At 39.4% G+C, this 14,726-nt stretch overlaps 1 protein-coding gene across 1 annotated transcript; it reads left to right on the forward strand.

The window, feature by feature from the left end:
* Positions 1 to 9,087: 9,087 nt before the first annotated feature.
* Positions 9,088 to 13,749, forward strand: LOC140878696 (uncharacterized). The gene is made up of 9 exons (XM_073282310.1): positions 9,088 to 10,135; positions 10,232 to 10,255; positions 10,371 to 10,904; positions 11,081 to 11,151; positions 11,254 to 11,487; positions 11,626 to 11,910; positions 12,163 to 12,431; positions 13,059 to 13,370; positions 13,434 to 13,749. Exons 1-9 carry the CDS (start codon positions 9,088 to 9,090, stop codon positions 13,747 to 13,749), a joined length of 3,093 nt encoding a protein of 1,030 aa, XP_073138411.1.
* The last annotated feature ends 977 nt before the right edge of the window (positions 13,750 to 14,726 follow it).

Genomic DNA, 14,726 nt, shown 5'->3' on the forward strand with positions numbered 1-14,726 from the left:
ATTAGACGAATACTCAGCAGATTATGCTCTTCTGTTCAGTGTATCTTTGATGATATTTTGGTGCTTTCCACTTCTTCTTATTGAGTATTGAGACTTATTCTTGTTCAGAAGAAATCAGTATTATCTTGAGCATCGAAGAATTTGAAGACGCTCGAGATGCAATGTTAGTTACGATTTGAATCTCACATAGATCATATTGCTTGAAAGATTTCAGTAATCTATTCTGATCTAGGAAGATAGAAGTTTTGATTGTCGCAGTTTGAACTGATTTTGTTTTGGGAGAGAGAGTTTTAGAGGATGATTTTTCTGACTGCGAATTTTTATTTTTATCTGGAGAACTGATGGTAACCGCTAAGATCTTATGCTGTATGATCTGATCTTATTTTATCTACTTCAGTTGTTCTTTTTGACAGATGATTGCTACACTTCTGTTAGAGACTGGAACAGATGGGATGTGTATCTTGACTCCTTCATTCGACTTCGAACCAGAGTTGATTGAGAAGATAGAGAACGCTTTGGAATCTGATTCGACCTTTCAAAATCCGATGTAGATAGATCAGATCTGAGTATAATCTGAGTTTCAGGGTTTTAGTGATGCCTTTTAGCGTATAACTTTTGTTGTGCCAGATGTTTCGGTTTGAGACAGAGTATCAAGAGATTTGCACTTTGAAGTTTATTCAGAGTTCTTCCAGATGATCGGAAGATGTTTGATGAATTGAGGAATCAGATCGAATAGAGGATGATGAAGCATGAAGTTCGAAGTATAGCTTCTGATGTTTTGAACTGTCAGCAGTCAGAGAGAGAGCGATCCGATTTTCTGTTGTACAGTCTTTTCTGATTCAGAAGGGAATTGAGATCGCATTTTGATGATTTTCGTGGCAAGGCTACTTTGTTGAGTCTGAGATGAGATGTCACCTGAGTATTGTTGATCGAGTGATGAAATACTCTGTTAAGAAATCTTGATTCTAAGAATTCTTGTTTTATTCTGTAGAATGACTGTTGTTACAGAATAGTATGAACGAACTCTCGAAACTTTACAGTTGATGTATTTTATTATAACCTGAACTGGTTGATGTGCCAGTGGTTATTGAACGAATGAAGTTGTTTGGATTGAACTTCTAGATTGGTCCCGATTGTCAGAACGAGTTCGACGCTGATTTGAGATCCGAAGTTTTATCTACAGAAAGTTTGTGAAGTGAGCTTTCTCAGAAGCGTTTCCGATTGAGGTATGGCCATTTTGAGCTTTTGACAGGCCATTTGTTTTGACGAATACTCCTGTTTTGTTGAAGAATTTTATGTTGACCGAATCTCTCAGAAGTATGAGTTGAAATTAGGAGTTCTTATTGATGAATTCTTGTTTTATGGATGTGAGAATTGTACTGATCGTTCAGAGTCTTCTACAATATTTTCAGAATTGTACGCCGATCAGTTGTAGACTAATCTCGACGTTTGAAATTCTGATTGAACCGAATGAATTTCTTTGATCTGTTTATTTGATGATGGAATTTCTGATTATCCGTTCTTCTGTATTCTGAGTTTCAGTACGGATGATCTTGCAGTATTTGATTTTCTTCTTATTGAGATTTCTGATTTGAATCTTTTTAACAGAAGGAGTGAATGCAGCAACTGATGTTTAGAACCGAAGAATTAGTTCTTATTTTATCTACTGTCTGATTTTGATTGACCGATAGATAGAATCCGTTACAGGTTTCTGTACATAATGATTATGATGAAGAGGAGATAATTGATATCTTGTCAGAGGTTGTCAGATGTCATGAATTTCCGAAGTCTGTCAGTTTAGACTGAGATCCTTGATGCATTGTCCTTTTGGCATAGACTTTGAAGGGAATTTTGTTGTCGATTTCAACTACTTTTGATTCGATACCCTCACAATGACGGACAGCCAGATCAGATGAGTCGAACTTTAGAAGAATTGCATTGAGTAGTAGTGCTCGACTTAGCACTAGTTGACAGAATTCTTGATGTTTGTGGAAATTTCGTGCAACGACAGAGTTTGACGAGTTATTGGAGGCACATTATAGAAGTTGTGCGAGAGTAGACGATGATCGAATTGAATTTTGAGATTAATTCCCTTTGTCTCTTGGTTTAGAACGTAAGATGATTCGAATTGTGACTGAGTTTAGAAGAATTTTCTGACGACGATGAGTTGACTTTTGATAGACGAACGGAGTGTTGATGAAGTAATTGACTAGAGATTCTGACATTCTCTAATTGATTGAGATGTCGAACTGTTGAGATGAACGATTCAGAGTTTATTTGGAAGCAGATTCTGGAATTAGTTCAGAGATGTAAATTCTTATTGCAATCCTTTGACTTTATCCTCGACCTTGTGTAGAACAGTGATTGATTTCGAGGACGAAATCAATTCTAAGAGGGGGAGAATTGTAACGCCCCAAATTTATCTTTATGGACTTTATTTGAGATAATCAGAGTTTTTAGAAGTCGAGGGCCGATTCGATTTTGATCAGGGACTAAAATGCAATTTTTGGAAAATTCAGGGACTGAAACGCAAATTGTGGTTTTGTTATATTATGGAGGCCTTGACTAGTCTCCTCATCACTTCATCTCCTTCCCCATCGCCTCCTCCCTCCATTGTAGCGCCTCCCTTGTTCTTCGAGCTTCCAGATTTCTCCCCGAGCTCGATCCGTCCGTTAGAATTTATTTCTGAAGGCAGATTAGCGATCACGTCTGTGAGAGCTTCGTTCTATAGTAAGTTTTTCTTCGATCAGCTAGACTTCTATTTTCGGATGTTGTTAGAATCGATTGAGTTTGGAGTATGTTGATCTTGGCAGAGTTCTGATCGTTTATTCTCTGTCGGTTTTGAAATAGAGCGTCGTTCGGAATTGTTTTGATTTTTGGAAGATTATTTTGAAATTGGAGATTTTAGATTTGAAGTATTTGAATTGTTTTGATGATATTGAGATGATTATGAGTTTATTGGATTGTTGAATTGCTGTCTGCGTTTCCGGTTTGATCAGAATATAGCCGTTATGTCGTCAGTTTGAGTTTTGGATATCGTTGCGATGTTTTGATCATATCGAGTTGATTGAGCTTTTGATGTCGATATTGATCCTTATGAATTCTTCTGTTAGATTGAAGTGAAGTCAGCAGAGTTGCGAGATAGCAGCTTTGGTCAGTTTGGAAGATTGAAGTCGGTACAGTATCGATTTTCTTATTTATCAATCGAAGAAGTTTGATTGATTTTTGAATGAGTTTTGGATATTGATTATTATCCTTATTATTGATTTTCAGATTGAAGTACCTTCGAAGTGAATAAGGTAAAAGACGACTTAGACTTGAATGGAACGATTAACTCGAATTAGACTTGATTCGAGTGTTCCGAAGAATTCACATACTTGCATGATTGAATGCTTATTTGAAATCATGATTGAATGTTTATTTGAAATCATGATTGAATGATTATTTGAATTGATGAATGAAATCATGATAGAAAGCTCAATTGAATTGATGATTGAAATGATATTTGAATGCATGAGATGACATATGCATTCATATTGAGCCGATTGATTATTCATTTTGAATTAGACGTTCTGGTGATTATAGTTGAGTGGCCGTGTAGGCGAATTACTGCATGTGCGGAAATAGCTCTCTATAATGCTCCGGAGTCTAGAGGATTAAAATATTCCTCGTCCACCTCGAGAGGAGTGTCGGTGCGATTGTAGGATGTTTTAACCTCGGGATCCCAACCCGAAGAAAGAAAGAATAGAAGAATTCCATTTGATTATCTGAGTCTGATAATCCAGAAGTTTTAAAGACATGCATATCATTTTAATTCAGTACTTGGATTAATTACTTGATTTGATCTTGATGTGATAGATATTTGGAAGTTGATACATGTCATGACATGATGTGTTTATTTGATATGCATGATAGTCTCTTTTACTGGAAATATTATTCTCACCGGATTATCAGGCTGTTGTCTTTGTTTGTATGTGTACTTGGCAACAGGTGGGGCAGGATCAAGTCAAAGACGACAGGGATAGATCGAGAATGAAGATTAGAAGTGAGACTTCGAATTAGAATTGGAAATGCATGTCAATCTAGTTTATGTTTTGAAAGCGTGTTTAGAACTCGAATGTGTTGTATTTGATTTCGATGAATGAACATTCGAATCAATGATATATGATGATTGTATGTTTTAGGAATTGAACTTGAGCATGTTAGATGAATTTTGAATTGGTGAATGGAGATTTGAAGCATGTTCATTTTCTGTTAATTTTTCTGTTGCCCAGGGTGCGCTCGATCCTATGAAATGCTGGGATCGAGCGCAGCCCCTGTAAAACTGGAGGCAGTGACTTTGTTCAATTGGTGCGCTCGATCCTGGCTTTTTGCCAGATCGAGCGCGGAACTTTTATTTTTTCTCGGCAGAGAGTTCTGGAATATAGTGCGCTCGATCCTGGAATTTTATAGGATCGAGCGCAGCACTGTTCACTTTAAAAAAAAAAATTATTCCTTTTCCTTTGGCTTTTGATTATTGACGTTTAATTATTGTTTATCCCGAGATTAGATGATTAGAACCGAGGTCTCACAGAAGCACTCCTCAAAGAGCGGCTGACGCCCAAAATAAGTGTCATATGACACCACAAATGGGTCTTTGTTCCATATGCCCTCAAGCTTGGCTAGATGTATACAGTTCAAGCTCGTCACCTCAACAACACTCCAAAGTAACTGGTAAACATGGAAAGAGAACACCTTCGTTGGCTCTCGGACGCCAACATCTTTTGAAACTGGTACTGATGGAAGAGAAATATTTTGGGGATGTGTGTATGATAATACTATCGATGAGCTCATATCGATAGACTCTTGAATTCCCTCATCCTCAAACTCGAGTGGCAGCATATTTCCATCATACCTTATTTCTTCCATAACATCTTCTGACTGCGGTTCAATAAGAAGAGAAGACTCAAACGCCTCTAAATCTTCAGCAGGAATTGATTCACACTCCCAATTCTGGTTCTCTGAGTCATCATCATTAAACCAAATTGGGTTGGTCAATGCTTGAGTATCTTGCTTCACTTCATGTTCTCGGTATTCATGGACGAGTGATCTCTTGATATTCTCCATGTGCTCCACAAGGTCACATCTAGACTTTTTCAGATCTTCTATAGTTTCCACAGTCGATGCCACAAGCTTGCTCATGATATCCTCTAGCAGATGTAAGATCAACTGCGAACAACTTTCCTCCTCATTTTGAAGCTCAAATGGTTGTTTTGTAAAATCCGGGTATTGAGAGTGTGAATACCAGTAATAGTCAAACTCGGCCATATCATCCAACAGGTGTCTCATGGTATCATCATCTCGGCAAAATATTGAAATACCGACTGTGAAAGCTCCATCAATTACCCATTTTCTTGTCACTGCATCCAAACCATTAAGAAAATATGTAAGGAGAGAATAGTTAGAAAAATAATGATACCGGAAGATGGTTGCTAAATCATTGAATCTCTTCCATGCTGCGTAGAAAGGCTCTCCGTGTTGCTGGATAAAACTTGTGAATACTTGTTGATTTAACATCTCGAAGTATTACACCGCAAGAATCCTCCTTCGCCTATGCAAAATTCTTTCTATCTCTGGGTCGTATGGAAATTCTTCTTCTTCCGAAGATTCACCTGCACGCACGAAAAAAAACCAGAGTAGCACTAGGAGAAATAATAAAAATAAACAAAAATCAAAAAACACAAATAAATGAAACGCCTTTCCCCGGCAACGGCGCCAAAATTTGATAGCGCTTAGTCGTGTCACGCCCAAATTAACCCAACTCAGATTAAACAATTAAACATGTAGTAACGAGAGTAGGGATCGTTCCCACGAGGAAAATGAAATTTATTTGTGATCTTAAAAATACTGGAAAGGGGATTTTGGAATTTTATCAACTACGATGCAAGAATTAAAAATAAGGAAGATCAATAAATTAACGAGACTTGGTATCAGTCGACTACACCCTTGAAATCATTCACTCGATCATCAATTTCCTAAAAATAATTAATTCACATTGAATATTCATCATTGGAAATATAATTCTTGTTTCACCTTAAATTTAGTTAACTAGAAAACATCATTCTAAATTAACCCTTACCAATAAATTAACCCGATAACAGCAATCTAGATTTAAATCCACTGTAGCATTCAAACTAGTAAAACTAATGAATCTAGACAACACATACACCAGCGGTTGTATTTAATCTAGTCAATTGTTGTTCCTACGAGTTAACAAATTCAACAGCAGAAAATATTAATCATAGTTGTTTCACAAATTAGATGGTTCAAACAATTACGGATTTGAATTCTAATTTAGCAGTAGATAGTACGAAAGAATTATCAAGTGATCAATCTAATAATCAAACACACAATCATGAAATAAACCAAAACAACTCTTGATACTCGATAAAAATCAAACAATGAAAATATGAATCTCACAAGATAAATAAAATCAAGGGTTCGTCTTCCTCAACCAAGAATAAAAACTAGAAAGATTAAAATCTAAAAACAGAGAAGATAGAACCTAGCCGCCAGATGTTTTCTCTGTGTTCTTCAGCTGTCTCCAATCTCTCGTTGTACTCGATATCTCCCTTTTTTTGCGTTTAAAGATCTTATTTATATGTCCTTGAAAGCCCATGAAATAAATCCCGCAAAATAAGAGTTTTAAAATCCCAAAATTTTATTTTTTTTTCTGCGCCCGATCTCTCGCTCGATCGGTAAAGATTGACCGATCGAGCGAGACAAAATTTTGGTTCCTACTGTTTTCATTCTTTTGTGTCCGGCTCGATCGGTAGAAATCAACCGATTGAGCGAAAATATTTCTGCACTCAAAAACAGCCAACGCGATAGCGCTTAATCAATGTGTTGTTCCTCTTCTCTAGCCTTTCTTCCTAGCGCGATAGCGTGCTCTATGGAACTGAACACAAGCGCTAAAGTTCTCCATTATTTCTCTTCTCTTTTCTCTTGTTGTGAACAGTAAGAGCTGTTGAGTAGAGCGATAGCACTCTTTGAAGGGTTGTTCGTTAGAGCTGTTGGGTAGAGCTGTTCAGCTCTAACGAACCGCTCTAATTTTTCATCTTCTTTATTTGATTCTTTTCTTCAATTCTTTTGCACTCCAAACTTTATTCATAAAATGTTGTTTCCTACACAATAAATCCGGGAGCATGTTATGTAGACATGATGCATGAAATATAAACAAAATACTTAAATCAACTAAATAAATGCATGCTAAACAACAGTAAAACTTCATTAAAATATGCAACTAAAACACACCTATCAATTAGACACTTGAAATATTGGAGGATTTATAGTTAAGTTTTGGTTAAGTTTGAAAACAAGCCATGAGCAGATTTTTGTAAAGTGAGTGGGCTGTCCGGAAATCAATTTTAAATAGGGGTTAAACTCAGGTTGTGGCCAAGGGCTCAGGTCAGGAATTATTCTAGGATGTTGGGAATATGTATGTTCAAGCGAAAATTAATTCGGTTAAGTTTTGGTTGAGTTTTAGATGATTGAATGGATAGGTGCGTGCAGAATTTTGTGGAATAGGGGCTGCTGCCCGGAAATCCGATTTTCATAAAATGGTTGCTTGGGAGATAAAATCTGAGGATGACTTCTTAAGTTAATTCTAAGTGTTAAAAAGTGGTGGTTTTGAGCGGAACTGTTTTTGAGTGAGAATTGAGTAAGTTATGAATTTTACGGGCAAACCGCTCAATTTGTCTTTAAGTGCTACGTTATGGTTTAGTATTTTTCATCCTTTGGTATGGCTCCTAAATCACCATCCCGGTCATCCATGTGTGAGTTATATGCATGATTCTTGATTAATATTTACATGTACGTCATATTTACATATGCATGCTAAGTCCCATATTCAAGAATGAAAGGAAAAATATTTATTTTTCGAACGAAGTTAGATGATTGTGACTATATCTATTTACGTGTATGTGTGGGGTTGGGAGAATTTCTGGCCTACCTTACCACCTGACATGTATGTGTGGGGATGAGAGACGTTTTAGCCCACCTTACCAATTATTTACGGGTATGTGTGGGGTTGAGAGAAATCTTGGCCTCTCTTACCAAGTATGGGCAAGATGGATCGGGAAATACCTGACCTCCTTGCGGCATAGTGCACTGCAGCCATGATCATGATCGAAATCATAGAGTCACAATTCAAGGATCTGAGTTCAAATATTTATGACTATGTTTCAGTTCAATTATTCAGTTATTCATGTTCGACTTACCCATGCATATGTTTCATTCATGTTCACTTCTTTATTTAAGAAATCATTTATTTAAGTTAAAGGGGGCGCAAAACAAAGTATTTTATTATCAAGCTATTTTTAATCTGCGTGTACATGTATTTACTTAGTACTCGTTATCCCCTCCCCCCATATTCTTGCTGAGTCTTTTAGACTTACTACACTTATTGTTTTCAGGTAAGGTGTATTTCACTGAGATCGAGGGGCAGGATCCCCAGGGCGAGGTCACCGGTGGTGCAGGACTTTGACCGGCGTGCTTTTAGTTGTTCCGCAAACTCTGATATTTTCATTTATGAGTTGTAGTATTTCATACACTATCAGTCATTTGCAGGATGTACTTTCCCTACTTTAGATTATTTGGCATGTAAACTTAACAGCTTATTATTCCGCAATTGTGTGGGATTAACTTCCCTTTTTAGATTTTATGATTATCGTATTTGGATTTTTATCAAGTTTTTATTTTAAATTGTTTGAACTGATGTTGTGTCAGGTTGGCTTTTATTAGTTTTGAGTGAGTCATGGCAAAATTTTTCGTAAATTCCGCAAATATTTTATTTATTATTTTAATTTTAGAGGGTTAGGGATGTTTCAGTTGGTATCAGAGCACGGTCTTGATTTGGGTTGAGTCTACTGCCGATTGCCGAAACTCAAGGGATCTCGCCTCAAAGTCTGTAAGATTTATGTTTCATTTATTGCTATTTGTTCAGATTAGTAGCATTAGTTTCCTAAATTATTTGAACACGTTTGAGTTTAAATAAAATCTTTTCTTAAGGCATGAAATTTGAATGAGGGAATTTGAACTTGCGTACAGATGGCACCTCGTCGTGATCCCCATGCACCTCCACCGCCACCTCCTCCGCCCCCTCCACCAATTGATGTTGGGGCTCAGGTGCTAGCTGGCCTGGATCGTATCTTTGAGCAGCATGTCGAGGCCCCGAGGGCTAGACCTAGTGCGATCTATGAGCAGTTCAGGAAGATGGATCTTAAGGACTTTTCTGGCACTACGGATCTGATGGTAGCGGAGGGCTGGATTCGCTCGCTTGAAGCGATTTTCCGCTACATGGAGTTGGGAGATGGAGACCAAGTTCGCTGTATGACATTCCTACTCAAGGATGACGCCGCCTTGTGGTTTGAGGGTGTGGAGAAGACTGTTGATGTTACCACCCTAACTTGGGAAGCATTCAAGACTCTCTTCTATGAGAAGTACTATACAACTGAGGTGAGGGCGCAGTTGAAGAAAGAGTTCATGAGCCTCCGAAAGGGAGATCTGTCTGTATCCAAGTTTATGTGCAAATTCGAGAGGGGTTGCCACTTCGTGCCATTGATAAGGAATGATGAGGCGGAGAAGTTGCAGAATTTTGTTGCTTGTCTGAGGCCTACTATTTGTAGGGATGTGATGATGGCTGAGCCCGTGGACTATGCAGCCGCTATCGGGAAGGCTTTACGGTCCGAGCAGTCCTTGAAGGACATCAGTGCTGAGATTCATAGCAAGAGGACCTTCACTCATCAGGGTCACCAGCAGCAGCAGGGCAAGAGGACATTTACTGGGCCTCAGAGACAGCAGGGACCCTTTAGACCTCAGGGGCATCTGGCCCATAGGCCCCAGGGGCATCATGCTCAGAGACCTCAGGGGCACCAGGCCCAGAGACCCGCTCCTCCCAAGACTGGGGAGAAGCCTCGTTGCACGAATTGCAATCGTTCCCATCATAGGAAGTGTTTGGCATGCGCAGGAGTCTGCTTTTGGTGCAAGAAGCCAGGGAACATAGCTCCGAATTGTCCACAGCACAGGACGCCGACTCAGGGGAGAGTCTTTGTGATGCAGGCCAAGGAGGGTGATCCTGATACCATGCTCATCACAGGTAATATTTAGAGCTTTTGATTAAGGGTGATTTAATTGATTTGTAGATGCAATTTTCGATTATGAGCTTTTCTTATTGGGAATGTGAACTTATTAGGTAGCATGCTTCGTGTTAATTGTGGTGTGTTAGCATGATTAATTCTGAATTTGGGAAATTGATGAATTAGAATGAACCTAAGTAGAACTAGTCTTGTTTGTTTCCAATATTTCCGTGGTTGTAATCACCTTTAATGCAGGTAGAATATTAGTAGCCGGTGTGGCCACTAATGTCTTGTTAGACTCAGGGGCTACAAATTCTTTTATTTCGGAGGCTTTTACCCGCAAGCGGGGTATTGAGTGTGAAGAGTTGTTTGGTGGATTCACATTGACCATCCCATCAGGGGAAGAGCTTTCCACAAGGAGTATAGTGAAGAATCTTGAGCTCTTGTTGCAAGGGCAACCAGTGAGTGCAGATCTGATAGTGTTGTCTATGCCTGAGTTCGACATGATACTTGGGATGGATTGGATGACGAAGAATGCTGTGGTGATTGAATTCCAGCAGAGATCAGTGATCATCAGACCGGAGGGAGAAGAACCATTTTGGTTTGAGACTGCTAGGGTTTCGAGGAGGACTCAGATTATATCTTTCATGCAAGCGAAGCAGTTGGTGCATGATGGATGTGAGGCATTCTTATCCAGTGTATCTTTGACAGAGTTGTCAGCACGTCCAGATATTTTAGATGTGGACATTGTCAGAGATTTTGAGGATGTGTTTCCAGGCGATGTTGCAGGTATTCCGCCCAATAGAGAAGTTGAGTTCTCTATTGACTTGATACCGGATACTGTGCCAATCTCTAAGGCACCGTATAGATTGCTCCTACGAAAATGAAAGAACTGAAAGATCAGATTCAAGAGTTTCTTGATAAGGGATTCATACGCCCTAGTTTCTCTCCGTGGGGCGCACCAGTCCTCTTTGTGAAAAAGAAGAACGGAAGCCTAAGGTTGTGCATTAATTACCGAGGGCTGAATGGAGTGACGGTAAAGAACAAGTACCCGCTTCCTAGAATTGAGGATCTCTTTGATCAGTTGCAAGGAGCCTCTGTATTTTCGAAGATTGATCTTTGTTCTGGTTATCACCAGTTGAAGGTGAAGGAGTCAGATGTCTTCAAGATAGCATTTAGGACTCGTTATGGCCACTACGAGTTTTTTGTGATGTCTTTCGGAATGACAAACGCGTCCGCGGTCTTCATGGATATTATGAACCACGTGTTCCAGCCGTACTTGGACAAGTTTGTCACCATTTTCATTGATGACATCCTTATTTACTCGAAGGATAGAGAGGAGCATTCGCAGCATTTGAAGACAGTTCTTGAGGTACTCCGAGAGCAAAAGTTGTTTTCTATGTTTGACAAGTGTGAGTTTTGATTAGAGAGAGTAGCATTCTTGGGTCATATTATTTCCAAGAGTGGAGTAGAAGTGGATCCTTCTAAGGTTCAAGCAGTGAATGATTAGTTTCTACCTAGAAACGCATCGGAGATTCGTAGCTTTCTTGGATTGGCCGGTTACTATAGGAAGTTTATCAAGGGCTTTTCATCCATAGCAGTGCCTTTAACAGCATTGACCAAGAAGAATGCTAGGTTTGTTTGGAGCCTGAAGTGCCAGGAGAGATTTGATGTGTTGAAGGAAGATCTAACGTCGGCGCCAGTGTTAGCCATGCCATCGGGGCAAGATGATTTTGTGGTTTACACTGATGCTTCCAAGCTGGGATTGGGAGCAGTTCTTATGCAGCAAGATAGGGTCATTGCTTATGCTTCTAGGCAGTTGAAGGAGCATGAGAAGAACTACCCTACTCACGATTTGGAGTTAGCAGCAGTGGTTTTTGCTCTCAATATTTGGAGACACTATCTCTATGGAGAGAAGTGTAAGATATTTACCGACCATAAAAGCCTCAAATACTTCTTCACCCAGAAGAAACTGAACATGAGGCAACGAAGGTGGTTAGAGTTGGTGAAAGACTATGACTGCGACATTAGTTACCATCCGGGTAAGGCTAATGTCGTCTTAGATGCATTGAGCTGGAAGACAGCAGTGATTTCTTCCTTGACGGTGTCTAGACCGTTGCAGGATGAGATTCAGAGATTTGGACTAGAGTTTTATGCCAAGGGTAAAGCTCCTAGATTGTCAGTCTTGTCAGTGCAGACTACGTTGTTTGACCGTATCAGAGTTGCTCAAGCAGTTGATGAGCAGTTGAGTAAGTGGAGACAGAGAGCTGACGAGAGAGGCAGTGATTTGTATTCCATGGTAGACGGGATTGTGAGGTTCAGAGATCGACTTTGGGTGCCCGCAGGTGATTCTCTGCGAGTTACTATCATGGCAGAGGCGCATAAATCACCGTACTGTATCCACCCAGGCAATACAAAGATGTATCGAGACCTTCAACAGTTGTATTGGTGGCCGGGCATGAAGCGTGATATCGCCCGATTTGTGTCAGAGTGTCTGACATGCCAGCAGGTCAAAGCAGAACATCAGAGACCTGCTGGATTGCTTAAGCCACTCACTATTCCCGAGTGGAAATGGGATAATATTACCATGGATTTCGTTGTTGGCTTGCCGAGGATAGTGAGAGGTTCGAATGCTATTTGGGTTATTGTTGACCGTCTCACTAAGTTGGCGCACTTTTTGCCAGTGAGGACAAATTTCTCTATGACTCAGTATGCGGTGTTGTATATCCGGGAGAAAGTAAGACTACATGGTATCCCTGTTTTCATAGTATCTGATAGAGATCTGCGGTTTACTTTGAATTTTTGGAAGAGTCTTCATTCAGCTTTGGGGACGAAGCTTTTGTTTAGTACCGTCTTTCACCCCCAGACGGATGGATAGTCTGAGAGGGTGATTCAGATTCTAGAGGATCTTCTGAGAGTCTGTGTTATTGACTTCCACGATAGTTGGGAGTCGAGGTTACCATTGGTGGAGTTTGCTTATAACAACAGCTATCAGGCCACCATTGGTATGGCGTCTTACGAGGCACTCTATGAGAGACCGTGTAGATCACTGGTCTTATGGACCGAGATTGGTGAGAGGTCAGAGTTGGGACCCGAGATTGATCAGCAGACTGCCGAGGTTGTAACCAAGATCTGTGATAGGATGAGGACTGCACAAAGCAGGCAGAAGAGTTACGCTGACCATAGAAGGAGAGACTTGGAGTTCTTGGTGGGAGATCATGTGTTTGTCCGAGTAGCACCTATGAAGGGTGTTATGTGATTTGGAAAGAAAGGGAAATTAGCACCGAGGTTCATAGGACCCATCGAGATATTGGACAGAGTAGAGGCATTGGCTTATAGGGTGGCCTTGCCTCCTAACCTTGATGGAGTTCATAACGTCTTCCATGTATCGATGCTGAGGAAGTACGTCTCGAATTCGTCCCATGTGCTTAGCATGGAACCTCTTCAGTTATCTCCTCACATGACGTATGAGGAGAGGCCTATCCAGGTATTGGATCAACATGAGAAGAGACTCCGTAACAAGTCGATTCCAATGATCAAAGTGAGATGGCAGAACTATTCAGAGGAAGAGGCCACTTGGGAAGCAGAGGCAAATATTAGGACTCGTTATCCAGAACTCTTTGGTAAGTCTTAATTTCGAGGACGAAATTCCATAGTAGGGAGGGAGGAATTGTGACGCCTAGAATTTCTTAATTTAAGTTTCATGCCTAAATTAGTCTTTAATATTTATTATTTTAATTATTTTAATTTTTATGTTTAATTGGCTAAATATTATATTCTTCCGCACATTGGAATTTATTATTTTTAACTTTTTGCGAAAATTAACATATTTAATTCCCGGACTAGTAAAATCAAATTTAATATTTTAAATTAGGATTTTTTTTAAAAAAAAAAACTTGTATTTTTATTTAGTGAGATTTAAATTGAAGTCGTAATTTCTGGTTGTGATTTAGCACTTTATAAAGGTGTTTCACTTTTTCATAAAATTTCCAACACTCTAATTTTTTTTAGGGTTACCTATTCTAGCACTTGGACTCAAGGATTAAATCCTAGACACACACTCTTATTTACTTAAAGACTCACGCACACGCACACTCAAACACACACAAGCCGATTTTCTTTGCCCTTCTTTCCAAGGAAGGAATCGACTTCTTCAAATCTTCTTCCTGGCTCTTCAATCTTCGACTCTCATGTCCGGAAAATATATCCTAGGCTAGCTGGTTGAGGTTTGGAGCTCGTTCCCAGCTCGATTTCAGCTCAACCGAGAAACACCATTTCTCAGCTCGTTCGGCCGCAAGCTTCCCCATTTTTATTTCTTGTTCTTCGAACTCCTTAGCTAGGCAAGGATATGTTCCTTTTTTTTCCCCTTGTAGATTAGTATATATATTGTGTATTGCATTCTATGGAATTTTCGAAATACACGTACATATTATTGCCCTGTTTTTTTTCGGTTCTTGCATTGCACATATTGGTTTTCTTTTCTTTAGTCTTGCTTGAGAAATTATATTGTTTGATGAGTTTTGGAATGATTATTAACTTGAAATATGATTATATTCATGCCTGGAGTCCTCGAAAAATTTTAGTTCCTGTTGTCACAAGCGTGAGTCTGAA

The sequence above is a fragment of the Henckelia pumila genome, chromosome 2 (assembly GCF_033568475.1).
Source record: "Henckelia pumila isolate YLH828 chromosome 2, ASM3356847v2, whole genome shotgun sequence".
NCBI classification, from domain to species: Eukaryota; Viridiplantae; Streptophyta; class Magnoliopsida; order Lamiales; family Gesneriaceae; genus Henckelia; species Henckelia pumila.